At 34.7% G+C, this 13,269-nt stretch overlaps 2 protein-coding genes across 2 annotated transcripts; one reads left to right on the forward strand and one right to left on the reverse strand.

The window, feature by feature from the left end:
• Nucleotides 1–152: 152 nt before the first annotated feature.
• On the reverse strand, nt 153–3,988 carry LOC133692570 (remorin-like). The gene is made up of 5 exons (XM_062113619.1): nt 3,601–3,988; nt 1,717–1,764; nt 1,302–1,389; nt 818–899; nt 153–578 (listed from the first exon to the last, which is right to left on the reverse strand). Exons 1-5 carry the CDS (start codon nt 3,761–3,763, stop codon nt 384–386), a joined length of 576 nt encoding a protein of 191 aa, XP_061969603.1. The 5' UTR covers nt 3,764–3,988; the 3' UTR covers nt 153–383.
• A 2,258-nt stretch (nt 3,989–6,246) lies between these two features.
• LOC133691270 (uncharacterized) lies at nt 6,247–11,366 on the forward strand. The gene is made up of 6 exons (XM_062111701.1): nt 6,247–6,592; nt 8,605–9,125; nt 9,343–9,535; nt 10,315–10,379; nt 10,543–10,753; nt 10,852–11,366. The coding sequence occupies exons 1-6, from the start codon at nt 6,482–6,484 to the stop codon at nt 11,215–11,217; spliced, it is 1,467 nt and encodes a 488-aa protein (XP_061967685.1). The 5' UTR covers nt 6,247–6,481; the 3' UTR covers nt 11,218–11,366.
• Nucleotides 11,367–13,269: the final 1,903 nt, after the last annotated feature.

Below are 13,269 nucleotides of genomic sequence, written 5' to 3' on the forward strand. Positions count from 1 at the left end.
TCTGAAATCATCTTGGCAATTACTGTCACCAAATATAAGGAAAAATTCTCACTGTGACTTCTCATCGGTCATTAGCTTTCAGAAGATACCGAAAAATATGAAAAGGATGTGCTCGACAAGGCAACCTCACTAGTATGCCAAGAGAAGCCAACTTCACAAACATGTTAAACTTGTTTCTCACAGATCAAATATTGTATTCCTATACATAAACACACTGAATATTTAAATTTTCCGATGTTTAATGAAAGAAGACATGAAACCATGTGGGGAAAAAAAAGAAAAAGCAAGCAAGCAAGAAAAACAAGGAGTTAAAAAACACTATATGCAGAGGAAGAATGATGATTCAACTTTCCGCTTCCATGCTAGGCTCCTAAAGTGCGACTTCAGAAGCAACCAAGGAGCTTCTTTGGGGTTTGCCCAGTAGCACGGTATTTTGCAGCCGTCTCCCCTGCCTTTAAGACCTCTTCCCCGCGTTTGGCTTCAACAATTGCCTTCTTTTCCTCAGCTTCTTTGTGAATTAAAGCAATCTTGTTTTTCATTCTCTCTGCATATTCTGCCTTTTGCTTCTCCAGTTTTTCCTGTCAGCCACTTATTTTGTTAATGTGGATTCCAAAATGCTAAAAGAACCACAGTATAAATGGCAGGATAATAACCCGTTAATTTCTTAATTTTAAAGCCTCAATCATCCTGAGATTGTTACAAGGATGTTTTAACTGGGTGGGGCGAGGGATTGTCAATCACTTGGAAAACTATGCACCATAACATCAAAAGAATTTCAGAAATTAACAAAGAACCAAGATGACAAGAGTTCAGTTACCTCCATCTTTCTCAGTTTGGCTTCCAGAGCTGCTTTTTTGCTGTTCTCCCAGGCAGCAACAGCAGAGAGATTTTTCTGAGACCTGTTAATCAGTTATAGCACGTGCAACTTGTCAGCAATCAACTTCTTCCAAATCATTTAGAAAACAGAGAAAAAGTTAAACAGTACCCCTCAAAATTTGCCGCACCAGAAAAAAGACATGGTCAATTGTTTAACGCACAAAATCAGTTCCAATTCTTCAACTTTCAGTATTTTTAGGTCAAATAGAGGACTGATCCTTGCTCTACTTGTACACACACACACACATATATAATGTGTGTTTTAAAAGCCATACTGAAAAAGGAATTGAGGTCTAAATGTTTTTCGAGAGGTTTTCTTAATGAGATTAAATAAAGCATTACAGTAAACCCCACTTGCACGCACAAAGCAAGCAAAGTATTCTGTATACTCAAAGCAAAGAGTGAGAGGGACGAGAAAACCTTACTTGTTCTCGGCTTTAGTTTTCTCGCTCTCTTCCCATGCCTTGATAAAGGAAAGTCTCTTTTCTTTTTCAAGGTCAGCAAGAGCTACATCTGAAAAACAAAACATCAAACGTCAGGTCATTGCTTGGCGAACATTAAACCTACGCTCCCTATGCAAAATGAATTTCTTAGTGTGTTCTTCTCAAGAAGTTGGGATATATATATACAATAAACAACCTCAAAACTGCCCGTAAGAAATTCCCAAAAGATGACAATGGACTAAAACTGGACAAAATCCCTCAGCCAGTACAAGAATCCAGCCAGAAATAAACTCATTCATTTTCCAAAGAACATCCTAATGCTCCATTACTCTTAGTAACTACCATGTCATGGAAGATGGGAATAGGACTAAGAAGGAGTCTTGGCAACTACAAGTACCTCTGTCAATTGATCCGCCTGAAACCTTCTTCGGAGCAGGTTCTGTCTCTGCCAAAAAACAGAAAATAATTAGAAGCAGCTAAAGATTTGCATGGATGGTAAAATTAGGTTGTTGAGGATGTGATTCATATAGAAAGAATTTTTTTTTTAATTTTCAGTCACCAACACCCTATTTTAGTTCGAACAAGCAATGTACACTAATCAAATTACAAGGAAAAAAAGAAATTTTTGACAAAGCAACAGGGTTTAGACCTCGTGATCAACCCTGGGATACATTAAGTCATGAAATGTATTCTTAACACCTTAATTGGTATAGAGGAAGTGCTCAATACCACTTATATTGATCCCATTCATTATTCATCATAAAATAGCTTGTTTTACAGCCGAGGCACCATCACTTTTGAGTTAATTATTATTTAATAAGAAATTTATTCTGCCAAAAGACAACAGTAAAAAGATTGATGAGGAAAGTCATACCCAAAAGGGTCACAGCAGGCAACAACTTTCGTCTAAGCTATTTGCAATTTTCACATGGGAGAGTGGAGTTCCTATTCAAGAGCCTGGAATTGCATGATCTATGCTACTTCATGTATGCCTTTATCAAGCCATATAAAAGCATAAAACCATTTATGGATGATAGTATATCAAACCCAATTAGTTCCTTTTTGGGTGTCATTATACCAAGATACGGGCAAATCTACCAAGTAGGGACTGTATTCCAGCTAAATTTTTATTCGAGATACCATTTTTCTCCAAATAAAGTTAACTATTGTAATGCCACTGTGCTTAGTAGGGACTTATCCTCACAAAATGTAAAATAATTGAGCAAGCAACTTGCAAGGTTGTGAACAACAGCTAATTTCATGAGATAGAGAGAACAAACAGTCTAAAAGTCTTTGAATTACAGGTACATGCCACCAAAAGAAATATGTTTATCCAATAAAGTATCCAGTACATACAGGTTGTATTGCATTTATCAAGTCTTCAAAATCAAGATACGAATTTGACACGAAAATCATATTAGCTAGGATTGCTTTGGATAACCGAGGATTAGCTCTCTCTAAAAGAGGATTCTCCTTTTAAAATATCAATTCAATCATGAGAGTTTTCCTTTTCCTTTTCTTTCTTTTGAGATTAAAGATGGACTAGTTAACAAAAGGTGGGACTCAAGCTCAAAAGCATCCATGAGCTTCAATCCCGTTGGCGAGTCCTGTCTTTGATACATTAAATCAGAAAGGAAAAAAAAAAAGGTTGTAAGAAATTTAATCCCTTAAAAAACCTGTTAAATAATTCTTTCAATTTAAAAATTTAAGCTATTAATTAAGTTCCAGAATATTTATATTATTTTCAAAATATTAATATTATTTTCTAATACATATATCAAGTAAAAATTATTTGCCCTGCAACTTGTATAGATCCCGTAATTAATTTTAAAAAACTAAAAACTATTTCAATCTAGAAGTTAAGCTAGCCACGTCTATTTAGAAATTTTACTTACAATTTTTTGTTCTTAAAAAACAAAAGCCAAGACGGAGAAGCACAGAAGGAGAAGATAAGATTCCAAAACAAAGAGGAAAAAAAAAAAAAAGACTCTATGTAGCGTTATCCAGACATAGCCATAGGAAGAAAGAAACATCAGAATCGGAAATTGATCGATTTATTTCTGAAAATGAAGTTTTCAAGTCAATGTCATATTGATTATACCAACTTCTAAACACAAAATCAATAAAATTAAAAACTACCAAATTCAGCCATTTCCATTCCAACCTCACTAAAAACTCCTAATCACATCCATCATTTCAAGAGAAAATGAACATGAGTTTAATTTGGTTTCTCATTATTCTCCTGAAAAAATAAATAAAGAATCAGGGACAAAGAACTTACTTTCAACAACAGCAAGTGCTTTTGATTCCTCAGCAGCAGTGGCTGGAGCCACTGGTGGTGGTGGAGCCGTAACTTTCCCATCGGCCACATCACTTTTAGTTTCCACTGGAGCTGGAGCCACGGGCGTTACAGCCTCTACCTTCTTCACCTCTTGCTCTGCCATCTCTTCCTCTTCAGCTTCTCTTCAACTATACAGCTAGCTCGAAAAAATCTCTATTTGGCAACGTCAATAATATTTTCTCGTGTCCTTTATAGCTGCAAACAACGTGTGTCGCATCACTGCCAGTTATTTTACTGTTGATTTGTGAACCGTTGATTAGAACACAAGAGAGGGGGTTTTCTCGATCCAGCGGTGGGTGTGTAAAGCAGGCATAAAGAAACATTCGCGTAGGAAGCGTGGAAAAATTGCTTTTGGGCGACAGGTAAAACAGGTAAAGAGAGGCGCATAACAAGGAGTGATGTCGGCACCTGATACGACGACGTAGAGCGGATAAATACAAAACGGGCGAAATGATTGTCCGAGGAAGCGGGGCCCAGTTTAAAGCAGAAGCCTGAAGACATTGATTGGAAATAAAATATGACAAGTGTCATGGTTTTATTGCCAACACCTCTACTGTCAGAGACCCAAAAAAACTATCTTGATGGGATACTTTTGAATATATTGCCTGTATGCTTGCACCCCATGCTTCATCGTCTTCGACGCCCTGGGTCCAAAATTCACTCTGTTGCTGCAAAGTGCTGACAACAACTGTAGAATTACCCATGTAATATTTCTCCTCGTAGATTTGGTATGTCGTGAGATTAATAATATGGGGTTTTCCAAGTGGCATGTTACCGTTTCAATCTCTTTTAGATTATGATCGTTAATCGTGGTGCTAACAAAAGGCCACCGGATGCCTGCTGGCTGGCGAGCATGTGCGGCATGGGACCCCAAATTGGGCGGTTGCTTTCACTGCTGTCATGTGGAGGATTATGCCGATGAGTGATGACTAACTGGCAAAGCACAGCATTGAATCCGCTTTTGAAGACCAAAGATGTTAATTTGCATGCCCTACTGCCTTGTCATGCTTAATCATCTTCTTTGATTGAATTTTTTTTTTGGGGAATATATACTTTAATTGGATTGTTAAGATAGCCTGGGAATGCAACTATAATCATAAAATCTAACAGTTTTCTACTGGGTAACTTCATATTTGTCCCCGGCTTACAAATCTTTTCTCAATTGGGCTCCTAACCTAAATTTTAAACCAATTGGGTCTCAAATGTGTCCAAGGATCCTTACTTGTACCCTTTCTTCAAAAAATAAACCCCATCATTTTCTCAATTGATTCCCAACCTACAAAAAACGGTAGATATTCTTGCTGACAGAAGGATGGAATCGAGAATCTCTTAGTAAATTAGGGACTCAATTGGTGAAATAAATATCTTGGGATCCAATTGAGAAACTGTAATGGATTGGGGGCTAAGTCGAGCCTATCCTATTTATGTATTTCTCTTCTTAGCTCGTCAACTAGCTAGGGTTGAATTCCGAAATCAAGTGGAGTAGATGTGGTGTTTTTTATGCTCCAGCATGTGTCGAGTAAAATAACATGGTTTTACTAATTAGGGTAGCATAGACCACTCTAAGGCTAGCGAGAAGACCGGTTGCAAACTTACAAGTGAAAGGACTGACGATGGTGGAAAATAAAAGAAAGAATAATAATTCGCATGTTAAATGTTTTAAGAGTTTGGTAGAGAAACGGTGGTGGGTTTATTGAATTGCAGTGAGCACATTGATGTGACTTTCGACACGAGTACAGTGGCCCTGTCCCACTCCCGGACTTTTGTTTGGCTCGACAAACTAGAATTAGAAACATTGCACCTCACCTCATGCTCTGTTACTATGATCGACGGTACTCCTCGAGAGTCGTTGTAATTTGACAAGATATCCCTTTTCCCCGAGGATAAACGAAACACAATTGCCTGTCATTCAAATCTAGGAATTAAAATCCTCCCAAATGGAGTTTTAATGGTTCGAAAGACAGAAGTATCATTCAGACTCGAGAAACAACATCCATGCCCGATTTTTTTTATTTGTTTATCCACGGTGGGTGGAGGTTTTTGTCCTCGACGTCCGGGAGTCAGGTCAGGACGAAAGAAATCCATCTTAAACACTTTGTGCCATCTACAATTGTTGGGGGTTTCAACGACTCGGCAGAAAAAACAAACGACGAAAAGTGCCGCCTCGTTTTATTTGCATTTCAAAATCGCCTTTCATGAAAATATTAAAAATAACTTTTTAAAAATAAAAAAATATTTTTAAACAAAAAATATTTTTAAAAGAACTGCAATAAATGTTTGAACTTATGCCAGGCTGTTATTTGTACCGAGCTTTGCGACTTAAAACTTGAACTCTAAGATACCTAACTTTTGGGTTGGACCGTCTTTTATTACATCCTGACCAGTAGGTTGATTCACGCGCTAGAGGCCCAAGAAGGATGCTCTATCATCCTACGGTATCGGATTCAAGTTGGTCATTCACTTCTTACATCAGAGAGATTATTTATTTATTTAATTAATTAATTATATATATATATATATATATATATATATATATATATATAAACTAAAATGAGGTAGGCATTTTTCCGTCTCAACTACTATGCACGCCCACACAATCCCAGTATGAATTGAATTCGTATCACACATCTTTCATTCTCCACCTTTCGTTTGTTGCCTAGCACAATTATACTTGATTTTAAACCCAACGCAATGACAACGTGACATCAATATCCATGGGGGGGAATGGCTGTTGCTCATCAGCACCGAGGAGAGAAGAACCTTACATCTAGTGAATTTTTAGGGTGATACAGTTCATCGTTTGCAGGAAATAGAGAAGAGTATGATTTTTATAAACACTTTCCGAGCCATGAAGAGATCATCAGCTTCAACAATTCTATTTCTTTTCTTCATCGTCCTCCTTGCCGGTGCTTTGTGTTTTTGGATTGACGTTGTGAGTTTCTCAGTCCATTTTCCACCTGCTCTGTCCTCATCTCTCTTATGAATTTAACATATATAAATATCATCTCATGTTTTTGGAATGAAAAAATATGATAACCAATCCTAATCCTATTAGATGTCTCAATTAGTGGAGGGGATTAGCTTTGAACCTATAACTCCTTTATGGAGATATTTTATAGTTTGTATTTTTCCTCCGTTTTTTTTTCCTGTGCATGTGTGATGCAAACGTACATAAGCTAATATGACGAGCAAAAAGAGTTAATTACAAATATAAACTTTGAATTTACTATTTTATTTTCTAATCTCCTCAATACGTTTACAAGATCTTTAAATGGACAATAAAACCCTACTTCTACTAGAAATCAACTAAAAATCTGAAAGTCTAAAGATAATTAAAACAGAATCCAAGTTAATAAATCTAAAAAACCTAAAAGAAATAACAAAATTGATTCAAACAACAACTTCGAGTTCTAATTTTGAGTATAAGCCCAATTAAATGGTCAAATATCTTGTTAATGTTGTTTTAAGGTATTAATCTAGTTTGGAATAATCAAACCTCTTTTTAAAACCTAAACCTATCTTAATAATTTATAAAAACATGTGTTAGGTAATCTAACTAGGTCATGTCTACATCTAATTATGTTAGATTCTCACCCCAATACTCAAAAACTTTAGTTTTAATTTGCAAGGCCTATTGCATCAATATGATAACCTATCTTGAAATACTAATCTACTTTCTAATCTCGACACCTTTCTTTCTTTCTTTCTTTGAAGAACATATGAAATCATCGTGATGTCATGTTTTGGAATCAAATGAATAGTTTGGCATGAGCCTTGTACGTAACTTATTGGCATCCGTGTCTTCCTCCCACCTAAAGGTTATCTTAAGTTTGAATATGTTGAATTGTGGTTTAAATTGGTGAGGTGGTTTGGGTTCGATTGATAATTATATGGTGTATTAATATAGTCTTGCAATACAGAATAGAATTCAATTACATATATAAAATAAGAATGGAATGTGCTGACATATTTTATTTTAAAAAAAAAATTCTTAGAGCTGGACTTGAAGTATTTTTATTAATGAAAGAAGTAATGTTTTTTTTTATTTTTATGTAATTGGATTTTAGATAGTGAAATATTTGTATGAATAATTGATCACCGGCAATAATTCTTATATTTGATAGTGAAGTTTTTTATGAAGTAAATTTTGTCGGTCAATTGTGTGGTTTTTGCACAACATAACCTCTCTTATGATAAAAAAAAAATGTAACTTGGTATTAAATCCAAATCAATGTTTAATTTGTACAAGATTCCTAATTTCTCACACTTGGCAGCATTTCATTCTTAATTTGCCATGTTTATGCATGGTACAAGTTTCATATGTATATAATAAAAAAGACTTTAATTTATAATACAAATAATTGAGCTTATAAAACAGATTCCTTTTGTTTTTAATTGTTTCGATTAGTGATTAGAAAAGAGTTAGGCCAACAAGAGGCGGGATGGAGTTAATTTTATATATAAAAATATTTTTTTAATATGTTTTTTTTAATTAATTATTTTTCATAGTAAGAGGTGTTTGCACACCGGTTTACATATTGATTAAAATAAAATTTTATTAAATTACTAGTTCGAGTCTTATAAATCTCAGAACTGCTGAAAATTTACATAATTATTAATTTCAAGGGCTGTGGGATTAGTTAGGGTGCAGATAAACTGACCCAGACACCTACATTAATAATAATAAAAAAATTAAATTTCATTCATTAACGATCTTAAGAATGTATTCCATATAGTACATTAGGATGAATTTAATAAATTCTTCTTGGTGTCGACTCCAAGATTTGAATAAAAAAGTTCAGAAATATTTACGAGCAAATAAATCTTATAATGAACGAGATTAACAGATCTTCGTACAACACAAAACCATATGGTAATTGCTTTAGTTTTCGGTTTGAATTATTACAAATGTACTTTACACATTAATCTTTCTTTGATTTTCAGTCTGTTATAGTTGCTGTGCCTCTCAGTCTGAGAAATCGTTTCACCGGAAGACCAAGGACGTCGACCGAGTTCTCACTCAATTGTTCCAATCAAAGCACAACCACATCATACGTTGGAGCCAATGAATCATCATCCATGGCATGTCCAGGTTTTTTCCGATGGATCCACGAGGATCTACGGCCGTGGAAGGATACGGGAATCTCAAGGGACATGCTAGAAAGAGCTAAGAAACATGCACATTTTAGACTGGTGATTGTTGAGGGCAAGGCTTATGTGGAGAAATACAGCAAGCCCTATCAAACAAGAGATGTGTTCACAATATGGGGTATTTTGCAACTTCTCAACTTGTACCCTGGAAAGATACCAGACTTGGAGCTGATGTTTCAATGCGGAGATAAGACTGTGATACAGAAACATGATATCCAGGGCTGCGATGCCATGTCACCCGCAGTGCTATTTCAATATTGTGGACACAGCACAGCGTTGAATATCGTCTTCCCTGACTGGACATTCTGGGGCTGGTGAGGCTTTAAACATGCTCCACTCTTCACATCTCTCCAAGCACCGTTGGACAATCGTGACCGAGAGGCACATGGAATGTCAACATATCATGCACGAATTATTCCAATAATTGAGATTCAATAATTGAATCATTTAGAAATTTTCTTCCCTAAATATATAGATTTTTTCCTGGAAAACGTTTTTGGAAATTAACTTTCATTTTTATGTTTATGGCAGGGCCGAGACCAATATAAAACCTTGGAAAATTGTGCTAGAAGGAATGGTTGAGGGCAATAAGAAGATTATGTGGCAGGACAGGGAACCATATGCTTATTGGAGGGGTAATCCCCATGTCTCTCCAAATAGGAAAGACCTTATGAAGTGCAATGTCTCGGACAAGTATGACTGGCTTGCTCGCCTCTATGAACAGGCAAGTTTTCTTGACCATAGCCCTATGAATTTAGCCGATTGGAAGGTTTTTAATTCACAAAAACTAATAGAAGAACATATAATTAATGTGCTCCTAGATATGAAATAGAGAAATTATTGTGTAAACTTATTTAAGTAGACTAAACCCAATATTTAACATTATCAAAAAAAAAAAAAAAAAAAGCTAAAGCAGGAAGGCCTTTTACGTAGTTGTCTTTGTTCATCCTCTCAAATCTCTTATTCATAAGCATTGTACATGTGCTTGATTTTCTTCTTGGTCCCTCAAGTTTTTCCTTTATCTTCGAGCTATGGATTCATTCAATTTGGTCCTTAATTTTTTGTTTTTATCCTAGGTTTTTTCGTTCTCTTCCGCTTTCATTTTTACACATACCTGAGGAGTCGGAAATTGTTCCAGGATATAATTTCATGGTGATTTGAGAAGGTTTTAAAATGTTTCAAAAGACAAATTAAAAGAACCGGGATTAAATTTGACATTGCCAATAATTGACAGCTTTGTCCATGTTTGTTGTTCAGAAGGTGCTTAAATCTACACTCTAGTCCCTAAATTTTAATTTTGGTCCATCCTGGTTTTGGATTTTTCTTCTCGGTCCCAGACTTTATTTTTTTTGCGTTTCATCTACTATAGTCTTCAAAGGGTTTCTTCTTAGAAGTTTTCTTGGTCATTGGACTCATTAATTTCACTGTGATTATGTCTTTAATTGTCATCATAATTTAATTTCCCGAAATAATTGTATAAAATTTCCCGTTATTTGTGTTCAGAACTGGGGTAAAGAAAGGGAGCAAGGGTATAAACATTCAAGACTAGAAGACCAATGCACCCACAGGTATGTCTCAAACTCTCTCTTTTTTTTAACTGTTCTCGTATTTATTTATTTTTTTCTAATCCTTCTCAAGATCACTACTAATTTTTTTATCATTAAAAAAAATCACTACTGCTTGTTTTAATGATGGAATTTATATTCGGTTTGTGTACCGATTTTGGTGAAGATACAAAATTTATATAGAAGGGAAATCATGGTCAGTAAGTGAGAAGTATATCTTAGCATGCGACTCCATGGCTTTGCTCATAAAGCCCGAGTACTACGATTTCTTCAGTAGAAGCATGGAGCCAATGCAGCACTACTGGCCCATTAGGGCTAGCAACAAGTGCAAAGATATCAAGTTTGCTGTAGAATGGGGCAACAACCACTCAGTTGATGTATGTATATGCATGCAAGACTCCCTCTAATAATTTCTATTGATTCATGAAAACCAGCAGGAATTGATTGATCAGTCCTTTAATTTGATTAATTACAGGCACAGGCCATTGGGAAGGCAGGAAGCAAGTTTATTCAGGAAAACCTGAAAATGGAATATGTGTACGAGTATATGTTTCATTTGTTCAAGGAGTATGCAAAACTCCTGAGATTCAAGCCAAAAATACCGGCAGGCGCCGTCGAGGTCAGTTCTGAATCTACGGCAAGTTCTCTGGGTGGTTTATGGAAAATGTTCGTTTTGGAATCAGTGGTGAAGTCTCCCGGTGATGCACTTGTTCCATGCACTGCGCCTCCTCCTTATGATGCTCACACCCTTCAAGATTTATTTCAGAGGAAGGAGAATGTGAGGAGGCAGGTGGAGATGTGGGGGGATGAATACTGGGAAAATTTGAATAAGAAACAGTAGAAGCCTCTCCTCCCTAGAAGGGAGCGAATAGAAATATAATTAACATGGAGTCATTCCATATTGTTTTTCCCTTGTATTTTTGTAGGATATCCATCCTGCTCGGAGGTAGAGAAGCTCCTTTAATAATGAAGTTATATTTCTTGAAAGAATCGAAGGAATCTGACAATGCATGAAGTAAACTTCTAATAATCTTGGATTTTCCTATACGATATTTAATTGGCTTCAAAAACTTTTTTGGAGAAGGGATTGGCTACTGATTCAAAAGATATTCTGTAAAACAAGTTCAACGTATAAGATATGAGATTCTCCAGTACCAATTTTAGCAAGGATACAAAAGAAATGTAATGGGGAAAAAAGAAAGATAAAATGTGAAAGAATTTTCTCTATAGTACACTCTACCAGAAAATTGATAAATACAAATGGAAATACCGAGGAAATATTTTCATCGGTAAATTTTTGAGGGATTTTACCGATGGAAATATTTTCTCGGTATATACCGAGGGAATTACCGTGGGAAAAAAAAAATTAAAACAAAGCAAAAAAAAATGATGACGTGTCATTTTTACCAACGGAATGAACACTGTTCATCATGTCAATTACAAAGGAAATCACCGATGAAATTTTCCGTTGGTATTTTCCAGAGAGCTCCAGAACTGTTCAATTTCCACTTGCACTGTTAATTGTTGTTCTTTACGGACAAAATCACCGACGGATTGAAAAGTCGTCGGTGTTATTTGGCGGTTTTCTGAAAAAATTCAATTAATTTAAAATTTTCATTTAAATATTACAGACGGAATCACCGACGGATTGAGAAATCATCGGTAATTTTTTGGCGGTTTCTGAAAAAAATTTATGAAATTAAAAATTTAAATTAAATATTACCGATGGAATTACCGACGGAATAATTAAAAAATATTAATATTTAATTATCTGTCGGTAAAGCATCCCAATAAAAAGCCTAAATGCCTTTATTTCACAAGAGACAGACTCGTTCCTTATTCTTCTTCTTCTTCTTCTTGTTCTTTTACTTCTTCTTCTTCTTCTTCTTCTTCACTATATGTAAAAAACATCATTAAGGTATTTCTTCTTCTTCTTCTTCACTATATATAAAAAACATCATTTCTTATCTATTTCTTTCTCTTCTTTTCTCTCCTCATCTCCTTCTCTTTTTTTCCATGCTTGGGGATGTCTTCTTCTTCTTTCTTCTTTTATCCTCTTAGATTTTTTTTATTAATATGCTTAATGAAATTTTTTTCTCTCTCCTTAGCTTCACTTGCAACTACATTAAGGTAAGATTTTTCTTTTTTCTTCTTTTTTCATGATTTTTTCACTATATTTGTTTTTTATTTTATTTTTAATTGTTTTTTTCTTAATAATTGTATAAATGTTGTTGTGAGATTTTTTTTCACATGAGATCAATTTTTAGTATATTTATTTAGGATTTTTAAATTTTTAGCAATTGCAACTTCATTTTTTTCATATGAATTTTTTTAGTTGAATTTATTTTTTTATTTTATTTATTTGTTGCAAATTTGTTTGAGTTGATTTTCTTATTCTTTTTTCCAAGCATTTTGAGTATTTATTATACAGTGTTAATGTATGTTAATTTAATTATTTTATAATTTTATAAAATTAATTTTTTTTAAAATGTTTTTCAATAATTATTTACGGAATTACCAACGGAAATTCCATCGGTAAATCTGTCGGTAATAAAAAAATTATTACCGAGGGATATACCGACGAAATAAAGCGGATAAATTTATTTTTTTATTACTAACAAATTTACCGACGGAAAAAAAATTACCGGCGAAAGATTCACAGACGGAGCATTTCCATCAGTGATTTCATCGGTAATTATTTTACCGACAGAATATGTGTCTTACGCCGACGGAAAAATTCCATCGGTAAAACTGTTAAATCTTGTAGTGAGTTGTGAGTAAAATTGTTTTTTATTTTCATTTTTCACTCATCTTCACACAAAAAAAACGAAGAATAGTAAATTTAATGGATTTTCAGAATTATTTTGGAGAACCCCGAATTACCAAAAGTATG

Source organism: Populus nigra, chromosome 4 (assembly GCF_951802175.1).
Source record: "Populus nigra chromosome 4, ddPopNigr1.1, whole genome shotgun sequence".
NCBI lineage: Eukaryota > Viridiplantae > Streptophyta > Magnoliopsida > Malpighiales > Salicaceae > Populus > Populus nigra.